The sequence below is a fragment of the Alligator sinensis genome, unplaced genomic scaffold (assembly GCF_000455745.1).
Source record: "Alligator sinensis unplaced genomic scaffold, ASM45574v1 scaffold4_1, whole genome shotgun sequence".
Classification (NCBI taxonomy): domain Eukaryota; kingdom Metazoa; phylum Chordata; order Crocodylia; family Alligatoridae; genus Alligator; species Alligator sinensis.
The window spans coordinates 3743214-3754700 of record NW_005841887.1 but is presented as its reverse complement, the minus strand read 5'-3'; the positions used below and the strand labels follow the sequence as shown (position 1 = coordinate 3754700).

Genomic DNA, 11487 nt, shown 5'->3' with positions numbered 1-11487 from the left:
CTGCTGAAGACAAGGCAGTTTTTATTACAGGAAGAGAGGGGAACCCCCCCACAACATAATGTATTCCTTCTTTTCAGTGATTTCCAACAGGCAGCAGCAAAGTATGAAAAAATTGTACAAGATGAACGGCATTTCTAAGGTTTAGAGAAATGAATTTCACACCTTCTAGCACACCACAGGAACAATATGTCAAAAGGAAATTTCACATGGCCTTATTATCCAGTCTGTGGTCCTTGAAACAATGGAGTCTAATGCTGCACCTCACCCTGCAGGATCCAAGTCCTTGGAGGCATGTCTACAGTGCATTCCCAGCACTGCCAGGGCCATCCACTCTTGGGCGCACTCCACTCACCTAGGATCAACTTGCGGTAGTAAAGTTGCTTTAGAAATGACCCTGCATCTCACTGTCTCTGGCCTGCTTGCAGAGGCCGAGAACAATTGTAGGTGTGCCCCAGAGCAGCTTCACTGCTGCATCTCTAGCTTTAAACACGTGAGTGGGGGATTGGCAGTGCCAGAGATACAGGGTGGACAAACCCTTCATTCCTCAAATAGCCATTTCGGCAGCACATGCTGAAAGGCACAAATGCAAAATGGGGAGGGACTTGCAAGGCTGCAGTACTGCAGAGATGGACAATTGGGGGGGGGTATAGTGGGGTCATGAGCTGAATGAATCAGCATAACTTTATTACAAAAAAGCTAACAACACTCCTGCTAATACATCCCAGGATGCCGGCTCACATGCACACAAGTTGTGGGAAGCAGTTCTGCTTGACTCAACACAAATGAAGCAAAGACACTCTCATGGACCCAGAGGGGCAGATTTCCATCTCCAACTCCCTCTGTGCAAAAATGAAGTTTATTTCCTACCTATGGAGATTTTTTACCATCTTGAATTTTCCCTGAGCCTGATAGCTTGCAGAAAGACTTTTTTTTTTTTTTTTTTTTGCAGTTTCCTAGTTGGTCTAATAAAATGTATCATTTCTGAGCCAAGAGTTCTAAATTTGTGCATGTCCAGTTTTGGGCACTTCACTGAACGAAAACCATGGACAAAAAGGAAAGCAACAAAAAATGAATAAAAATCTAGAGAACATAGCCTCAAGAAAGTTTGGAGAGGGAGGAAAATCCAAGCAACAGACTCCAAATACAAAAGAAGTTATAACAAGAGGATGGTGATCAATTGCTTGGCTTAGAAATTAGCAAGAACATTCTAATAAGTGTAGTTATGCACCGAAACAAATGAACTGCAGAGGCTGTGGACTCTGCCATTGTGAGCTTCCAAGTGCAGGTTTGAAAACGATTGTTTGTCTATGGATTAAATAGAAACAACCCTGCCTTGAGCAGGGGGCCGCATTAGATGGCCACCTGAAGTCTAGCCCTACTTTCCCATCATTCAATGTCCCAAACAGAAATGGTCAGTTGATCTGTATTACACATCTCTCAAGAGTGCTCAGCCTTGGCCTCGTGCCGTGTCTACTGCAATCACTGGGAGTCCTCTCACTGCTGTCACTGACTTTGGTAGAAATAAGAATTTAGCTAATGAGAGATTTTTCAGGGCGGATGCCACCCTCTTATGAGATACCAAAGCTGCTCTCTTAAAATTTGGACAATACTTATTATCTTTTAGGTAGCATACTAGCTTTCAGTAGGTTCCTGTTATCTGGGAAATTAGTGTTTTGAAGTACGCTCAGGGACCGGAGTGTGTCTGTACAATGGTTACTGCACGTATCTGCTTGCTTATGTTTTGAGTTACATCTACTTGGCCCACTGACAAAAATAAGTTCTCACTATTCTCAGCAACCCAGAGCCAATATAACTGGAGATGAATGGATTGCATTATATACTACCTCAGGTATCCTCAACAAAATTGCCAGCTAAGTTTGGATTACAGAATCTTTGTGGCTATTCCTGAAGCAGAAAGCATTTAAAAAAAAATGCCAAAATAAGTAACAGAATAGTGTCATCTATCACCAAGTTCCTTTGACTCCCTGCTACTCTTTGAATGTAATGCTTTACTTGCAACTTTTACACTGCAAGTCCAAATAAAGGGACACGTAGCAGTGAGAACAATGGGGCCCCAATCCTCATATTTAGAGCTTCTGGGCACACGGCACAAAAGGTTTTTAAAAGGCAAACTACACCTGTTCATAGTTTTCTTCCTAAACCATGGGACCCTAAAGGACCAAGAGCAGTTGATGTCAGACCCACTGGGATAAACTGTTCTCAGCGAGGAGGCTCTCCATTAAATACAAGTCTGGGGAAGAACTGGTAGAGGTTCCCAAACAAAAGGGAACAGGGAATGTGATAAGGAAGAGTTGCGAGTTCCTCTCTTGTGAGCACTGGAGAGAACAACTATGACTGTTTAGACCCACACCGTCAACAGGGAAGACTAGAAAAGGACTATGGCTTAATGGGAGCCAACATGTGCACCTGAAGCCAAAAATATAAATTAAAAAAAAAAAAAAAATTAAAAAGAACAATCAGTCCTGTAAAGGAAAAAGGTATCCATAGTTGCAGCAGGGCTGCAATATACTATTTATTAATAAACCAGAGCTTTAGTTGCAGCAGGGCTGCAATATACTATTTATCAATAAACCAGAGCTGGGGGGGTGGGGGGGGAAGGAATTCTGTTTTGGACACTTATATCCATGCATTCATTTCACAGAAAGCAAAAAAATTAAAGAAAACAAAAAAGCACGTCCAACACAACTTTGTGAAAAGCTACCATAATATAACAGTCATCATCAACAGCTTGATTTTCTGTACTGAAGCATCTGTCCTCTATCCTCTCCCCCTTCATTATGGTGCTCAAGAAAGAAGTGTCAGCTTTAATCGTTAAAAGATTGCTATGATGTCCAAACACCCAATAATACATGTCAAATACATGGCTTTTAAGAAGTAATGCAACCACACAAGCCACATTTCAATTATTCTCTCTTCCATTTTAAAACAGGTCTTTAAACTAAGCCAAAAAAATGCAAGTCAGCAGACGGGGTGAAGTTCTCATGGCTAAAGGATCAGACTTCAACTTCAACCAAGTTCATCAAGGGTAGATTCTACTGAACGTTAGCTCTTGTCACAAACCAGCTCTCCAACTCAAACCAGTGCAAAATGTTTCCTATCAAGACTTTGTGATTTGACAAGCAGTCATCAGAAACAGCTTCTACTATCGTATCTGAGCTCAAATTTGCATACTTTTGGCCAGTAGGGTTAAACAAACCATGAAAATCCCTTAAGAGAAAAGGAAATGCATAACAGTGAGCCTACATTTAGAAACAGCAGGACAAATGTTTAATATGTTAGGAGAGCTTTAGCTCTTATACTCCCCTCACAATCAATCAGTGGGAACTGTGGAGCTGAAATCCTCTTGTATATGTTAAGTTATTTTTGATTGTCAGTTTTTTATTATGGAGCAGCAATGTCAGTTGAGCTGGAGCCAAGTATCTTTGAAAAGCAAGGGGTCAATTCATGCAGTTACTGACTGCAGATGGGACAAATCAAGGTATTCATTTAAACAAAAAAGAAAAAAGAAACAAACCCCTTGAAATACAACAGTTAGTATAGGGTACTAAAAGAGTTGTCAAGCTTGACCTTGTAATACAACCATGCCTACATAGTACTCTTTTGGGGTCTCTTTTGAATATTGAAGTTTTGTAATATCCCAAATAATGTGTTACACTAAAAAAGGTGACATTTGATTATACCACCAAAATTCCTAGCAAAACAAGGCTAGCACCAGTGGGTTATGTACAGACTAAATGGAGTGCACTGTAAGAGACAGCCTTGGAGGGGTACAGTATGCTCTTCCGGCTGAGAAGGAAGTCTGGTGGACCATGCTAAACTACTTCCAATAACAATAGGTTGTGAAGGGGCGACTGGATTGCCACTGTTTCTGACAGATCCTGGACTAATGAAGGGGGAAAAAGATTTGAGAATTGTGCCCTTGAACCTCACAACTGCTATGCTAAGTTTCCATTGGGTCACTGGAGGCCTCCTTTGACCATCACTCATTAATCTATACATTTATGACCATCGCTCATTAAAGGTATACCCTTGGAATCTCTTTACTACCGTTATTTGGGAGCTCCAAATACAAGTGCTAAGAGCGGAAGCCTTAAGTCTACCCTAAGAGCCCTCTGCATTTCTCCAATTTGTTGCTTTGTAACATGCAAGATGGTCAATCTCCCCAAACAAAGAGGTCTGTTCCAACTCCCTTGGAGTTATTTTTAACTGAATAAAGAACCAGAAAGAAGTGTTGGTAGGTCTAGAAGAGAGAGAAGGTTGCTTTTTGAGTAAGGCTACCTGCTGGACCGCCAGTACTTTTTACATCCCGTTTGAAAACTAAGCAACTTCTTTGAAACTGTTCAAACTTTGCCATACTGTAGTAAATACTCAACAACACTGTACTCCAGATTCATCTGTACTTTTCTTTTCTGAACACCAAATTCAGTCTATTTCTTCATTCTTTTTCTGGGGAGTCATTTCATGCAATAAGATTTTAAATATTTTGATTCTACTTCTGAACATTAACCATAAAATTATTTTTAAAACACATGGAAATATGTCCACATATTATTCATAAAAAAAATTTTTTTAAATCACATTCTTACAAAAAGTTTCCACTTACAAATGAATTCTACTTTATGAAAAAGCTTATTTAGCAGGTTCTCAAAAGTTCTACTTCATAGACAGAATCTTCTAAAAATGTATAAATGCCAAGTAAAACAGGGCAACAGCATCAGATTATATGGTTGCAAACTGGCATCGTCAAATTATGTCACTGAGAACTTGGTAGTAGGGCTGGAGTGTTGTCCCTGTGATGGTCCATGGGACGTATGAGGCAAGGCGCTTTGGTGACATCTTTTACTGGACCAACAGTATAGCTGGGAGAGCTGCTGGACATGTTTTTGGGCACCAAGTACTCTTCCCTTGGATGACCTCCCATTGAATGACCTCCCCTCAGGTGACCTGGGGAAGTTGGTCCTCAGCTCTCGCAACTCTAGTTAGTCCAGTAAGAGATATCACTAAAAAATCCTTGTCTCATTAGGAAATTTTAATATTCACACAGCTTAGTTTTAAAATAAAATATGTTAGTTGAAAAATCTTCTGGCCCACAGTTCCAACCCTCAATTTAAGTTGCACAGCTCAAGGAAGCAAAAAGTGGGTTAAAAAAAAAGTCACAAACTCCTCCATGACCATTTCAGGCTGGACATAAAGGAAGAGCTTCTTTACTATCCGAGCCCCCAAGGTCTGGAATAGACTGCCACCAGAGGTGGTTCAAGCACCCACTTTGAACACTTTCAAGAGACAACTGGATGCTTATCTTACTGCGATCCTATGACCCTTGCTGACTTCCTGCCCCTGGGGCAGGGGGCTGGACTCAATGATCTTCTGAGGTCTCTTCCAGCCCTCATGTCTATGAAACCTATGAAAATTATTTTTCCCCACCAGTGACTGATACTGAAAGTGGAAGGAACCACAGGAAAAAAAAAGTCTCTACAGTTTGTTCAGAATATTTGCTTTGCTGCTTTACTTTGTAATGTAGTAATTATCTGCTAAAACCGTATCTTCCATTTCAAGGATTCTCTTCCCCACCCCCCCACCCCACATACATAACTACAATGTAATCCCATGGAAGCTAGGGTGTGGTGCTTAGTACTTATCCCCATCTCTTACACCCACCAGTACAAACTGGTGCATGAACTGATTTTTAAGTCCACTAAATAAGCCTTGGCTGCTAAATAGTTAAAAAAAAGTTTTAGGTAACTTTTTTTTTTTTCTTTTTTTATTAAGTACAAATTGGTGTACCATCTACTGCATGGTGCAATGCACTGCTGTCAAAAACAAATGGATACCATCAGGTCTGCAGTGCATTAGTTTTATTCCAGCAGTTTTTGGCATAGTAGCTTAAAAGAAAAGCTGGAAGAATTCCAAACACTTCTATAGTTTCAAAATAATAATAAAAAGGCACCCCTCTGGCTCTCTTGAGACCTTTTGAGCTACTTAATACAGTACATGGACTCTAAAAACAGCCCACATCCAAAAGTCACAGAAATGTTGTATACTTAATAGTAATATCCCTCTCCCTCCAAAGTTTTCTCAGTACATTTCTTGTAGAATTTCCCCCCTTAATAAATGTACATCTGGCTTGCATCAAACTATCAGATATTCAGGCAGTACTTACACATCCATGTGATGGCCAGCGCTCTGCAGCCCATCCCCCATCTCCTTTTCTATTGCACTCCATTCACTTGAGAAAAAACAAATCAAATGAGAAACATCACACATGAAGGGTAAGGGAAGTTAATAAGCTGCATCCTGTATATAGTTTCTTTCCAGGTGACATGAATGGAAATTGCCTCGAAGTTATACTCTGCCAAGCTGTTGTCTTCTTCTATGCAGTGTCATTGAACACAATAGTGAAGCCATCTAAAGCATCTTCCTCTCCTTCCCCCCAGGCCAATTCACAATTTGAGTCGGGCATGATGAGAATCTTCTTTAGATAGTTGAGAAGAGTAAGAAAAATCCTTCGTAGTACCAAATGAGAACATAGAGCATGTTCTTTTGCATGGACGCTTTTAGTGCTATTGCCCTCAGTACAAATTGCCAGAGGTTGTTATATCAAGTCTCAACATGGGAGTCAGATTTTTTAAAATAATGAATAAGAGAAATTTTCCACACAAGATGCTTAGTAGATAGAGAACTCCCATTTCATTAACTGGAAAGTGATTAGATTTATATTTAGATTAGATATAATAGAAACAATAGAGTTTCACTTCCGACACAGGCAGACTTAATTTCACTTTATAGTACGTTATTTGTTTATATACAACGAATAAAATTAACTATAAAGACATCCAAAAACACAACACCTTAAAATTACTACAATATCCTGCACACACAAAATTGATTTAAAAAGACGGTGTGAGGGTAGAGCAGCCACCAGAACTGGGGTAAAGGTGGCAATTGCTTAGAAGTCCACAATAGATAAAGCTTTACACAAATGTGTGTTTATTATAAAAAACAAAACAAAAAAACCCCCAACAACTTATTCCTGCTGTATTTGAGAGGAGCTGGCATATTTCTGCTTATCCTTGTGCAATTTATGGCCAATATCTTCCTGTTCTTTCACATTTTAAAGAAAATCTACTATGTTAATTTTGACATTTGTTTATCCTCGTGTTATTGCAAAACTACACCTAATTTAGTTTTAAACCCCCAACCAGAAGAGACATCTGCAACCCATTAACCTACTGAATTAAATTTAGCGCTTGAACTGAGTGTATAAGCAGGAGGTTCCCCTTAACCAGAAGTTGGATTCTTTAATTCTCCAGCGAGATGGAGAACTTGAACAGGCAATTCAATCCAAAAAGAAGAGGGAAAAAAAAAAAAAAACCAGCCCAAAAACCCAAGGTGAAAGTCTTAAAAAAAAAAAAAAAAAAAGTGTTTAAATAGAATATTGGATATTATTGTTCATTTTTAAAGCATTAAAGAGACCTGGATGCTTTTTCACAACCACAGGTACAATGCAACAGGTTTACTGACAGTTTAAAAAACGTAATTAGGTCTAAAGGAGCACAGTTAAGAGCCGAACCAAAGAGAAACAAAAATTGTGAAGTATAAAGTAAAGCATCTTGTTGAGACTGAAAAATTTAGCAACCGTTAGAGAGGTGTCAATTAAAAGGAACTCTAAAATTTACTGCTACTGTGTTAAGGACACTTTACAAGGTAAACATGTTTGGTATAAAACACAGATCAGAAACCTGCATTTTTCAAAAATAAGTTTAAGTAATGTATATGAAACTTACTTACAAGCTGTACTTTTAACATCCATTTAAGTCTTACCTGAACACTCTCCCATAATTCCCATGAACTTTGTACACACCATATAGACGGTCTGCCACTCTCTAAAACATTTTATAAAAGAAAGTTAATTATGGTATAAGCCCATTTCTTTTAGATGGCATTTACTAATCACATGCAAGAGGATGCATCTCCCAATAAAAAACAAAAACAAACAACACAACATTGAATTATTGCAGCTCTAGGCCTGGATTATTGTTTTGGAAGTGGTGACACACAGATGAAAATGTTCCTTTAAAAAAGTTTAGCATAGTTCCTTGGTCTTAAATGATAAAAGAACAATACTACAAAACTGTGTGGGTGGGGGTTGTTTTTAATAGCATCAAACTATACTGCAAACTGCTTTTAAAGTATTGACAAGCAAACAAATTACTCAGACTGAAGAGGATGGAGGCGATTTAACACAGATAGCTGAGATGTGGTAACTGTTCCATGCATCTGCTCTGCCATGCAATGAGTGAAAGCTAATTCACACTAGTGTAGCAGTGGTTTCATTCAGGAGTCAAAACTGCCCGTGTTAAACTTCCACTCCCCATGGGAAAACAAAAAAAACCAAGACATCAAACCAGTTACTGCAGAGTATCTGGCACACGCTAAATTCCCCCTTAATTACCTCAGCGTAATTTGTTAAATTTGTCCACATCCTTTGTGTTATGTGCAGAAGCAGGAGGTGTAGCAAGCTCCTTCTGTGCCTGGGGTGGGGCAGGGAGGGGTATGCCAACCGCTGGATGGGGGGGGAGAGGAAGGGAAGTCTTACCTGCCCCAGCCCTCCCCACAGTGAAGGCAGCTCCCGCAGTAGCAACACTGGCTTGGGCAGCTGCATCCCCATGGTACAGGGAGCCAGCCCTGGAGTGCCATTCACTCCCACTCTCCCCCAAGATATGCTAGCAGGTGCAGCCATGTGCCCAATGTGGCATTCTGCTTGCCCAACTCACCCCCACACCGTCCCCCAGATATACTCCTGGATGCAGGGATGCACCTACCCAGCTCCTATGGCCAGACAGCACAGACTTCCAGGGGAAGGGAAGGAAAGGGAAGGAAAAGAAGAGGAATGCAGATTCTAGTGACCCTTCACAGTCGGTGCTGGTGCCCCATTCATCTGCACCCTCCCCAGTTGCATTAGACTTTCTAGAGAGGTCTCTGTCAGCCCCTCTTATTTAGATGATCAACACTGAAATCCAATCCGAGGGGCAATTCACTTCACCTATCAAATCCCTAAGCAGTTAGACATGATGTAGGTGAAGTACATAAAAGTGTACATGAAAACAAGGCCAGGCCATCACTTCAGAGTTGTGGCAAGCCGCCTCCTACCCCTCATTCTGCCTGGCTACCTCCCTACGCAGTCCAAGACGGGACTTTGAAACTAACAAAAACCAAGTTTCCGTTATAAAAAAAAAAAAAAAAAAATTTGAAACTTTCCAGGCTTCTCCACATAGCGCAGACACAGCGCCATTTCCTTGGCATTTGTTCATTTCCCATTCTTCACTGTAACAATAAAAAAGCCCATCTCAGTGCTTGCTGACAAAACCAGAAATCAGTTCACAAGGTGAAGAGTCAGAAACTGTCACCAGTATTGCAGCACAGGCTATAGAGGGGTTGCTCTTTTCCTTTTCTAAATTCAGAATTCAGAAGCAGGAGCTGTTATTGCCTTTTATACTTATCTAAGCACCACTGATGTACCCAAAAATTAAAACAGAAATGTATAAGAATCACAATTATGTAAGTGTCAGAGGCAAAAAGGAAATAAAGTTAGCAAACTGCTGCCCAACTCATACATGTGGTACATGCAGGAAGGTATTGTTACTGGAACGCCAGCAATTAATCCTCCAACATGCTTCAGCTTGACAGGGCAATCAATTACCATCCACTTTTGAAGCAGGTTTCACTCCCCCCACCCCCAACAAAAAGCCCCAAAAACCAAAACCACCCCTGTTGAACATGCTAAGAACTAACATCATGCTCCCACTTATGGGGATTGCAATTGCTTTCCGCCTCTTCTCTTTAAGCTTGTTTTTAAATCACAACCAGCCTGATCGCCCAAATCATGTTAAAAGAACATAAAAATAAAACTGCAAGCTGAAAATAATGTGGTGAGGAACACAGTTTCTGGCTGAGTACACACATTCAAGTAATCTGGGAGAGTTCTCCCAGGTTTGCTCTCCTGGTAGAGAAATTTACCCAGAGACGCCTAAACAGACATTCAAATGCTTAACCTCCAAGCAAAAGCTTGCAGTGCTGATGCTGCCCAGCTAGGGGAAGTCTGTGCAGATCTCGATATGCTCTGCAGACTTTGGTCTGCCTGGTGACAGGTCACAGCAGTGCATAGGGCAGCTCTGACTGGCTGACCCAAGGTGCTGAGGATAACCCTGTTTCCCTGAAGCTCAATGTGGGGATTGCGAAAGGGGAGTGTTCTGGAGCAGCAGAGTCCAGCAATCAATACACTGTCTCCCAGGACAAGGCGGGAAAAGCTGGAGGACTGTGTTCTCTTCTGAGAAGAGCCATGGCACACAGACAGTTGCTGTTCCAGGAGAAACTCTGCTGGGAGTGATTTAACCCCGGTTGGTCTGTTATTGCTCTCTTGGAGTGGCCATTTTTACCCTGGGAGAAAAAGCCTGACTATCTGTACATTTGCAGTTTCTCCTGGGAGAGTAGTGACTCTCCTAGAAGAAACTGAATGCCTGTCTGAGGCTCTGTGAATTCACAATTACAGGCTCCAGCAGAGTGGTATAATAAACCTGTTTCAAAAAACCTCACCCATTCATAATGCCTTTCCCACTCCCCGGAGTAGGCAGGATCCTACTAATCAAGGGAGATTTGACTTTTTCTAGAGGAGGGCTTTTGGGTCCCTTTTTTCTCCCCCTGCAGCAAGACATCTGGGAAAAAGAGCAGCAGTGCTCTCCTATTCTTCTGTAGATCTGGCTCATACTGCGAGTGACACACACTATACCAGCAGTTTCCAACCTTTTTTCATTTGCGGACCCCTGAAAATTTTTCAAAAAATGGAGGAGGTGTGACCCCCTTTGAAAATTTTGAATACAAGTGCAGACCCTTTTGAGTTGCAAGCGTGGGTATTAACACGCTTTTGATTGATCATAGTCATCTTTCACAGATCCCTTAGATAGTCTACAGACCCCAGGGATCCAGGGACCACAGGTTAAAAATCATTGCTCTACACTTCTCAATATCACTGAGTAATATGCCCTTTCTATTGTACTTTCCATCAAAATCTGCAGCATAATGGGGCTAGATACATTTTTCCTCATTATACATCTTGACTGTTATTTAAGGACTGGCACCGACTCCTCAACTTTGAGCCCCAAGAATCTACTGTCACACAGAGTCTCATCCACTCCTAACCCCAGTTCCCCAAGTGACTTTCATGGGCCTTTTAAATTTCCATCCTGCTGGCCAGTGCAGTGTAAGAGTATTCCACAACCTTGGATAAAACAATGAATCAAGCAACAGCTTTTTGAGATAAAACTTTGAAGAGACATGTACCATTTAACTAGGAAGTAGCGATACAAAAAGTTCTCTTTTTCCAATCATGATCAAACCATGACTAAGGTCAGTCCAAATACAATATTGCAGCCAAACATTTCACATTGCTTTACACTCCAGGAAACACTT

General features: G+C 40.9%; 1 protein-coding gene across 3 annotated transcripts in view; it reads right to left on the bottom strand.

The window, feature by feature from the left end:
• Positions 1–11487, bottom strand: part of SNX4 (sorting nexin 4) — a 52004-nt gene that overhangs the window by 8326 nt on the left and 32191 nt on the right. For all 3 annotated transcript variants that reach the window (XM_006017909.3, XM_006017911.3, XM_006017910.2), the window contains 2 exons: positions 7843–7904; positions 6182–6247 (listed from right to left, as the gene is read on the bottom strand). In XM_006017909.3, the coding sequence (XP_006017971.1) occupies positions 6182–6247; positions 7843–7904 (128 nt within the window). The remainder of the gene's footprint in view (positions 1–6181; positions 6248–7842; positions 7905–11487) is intronic.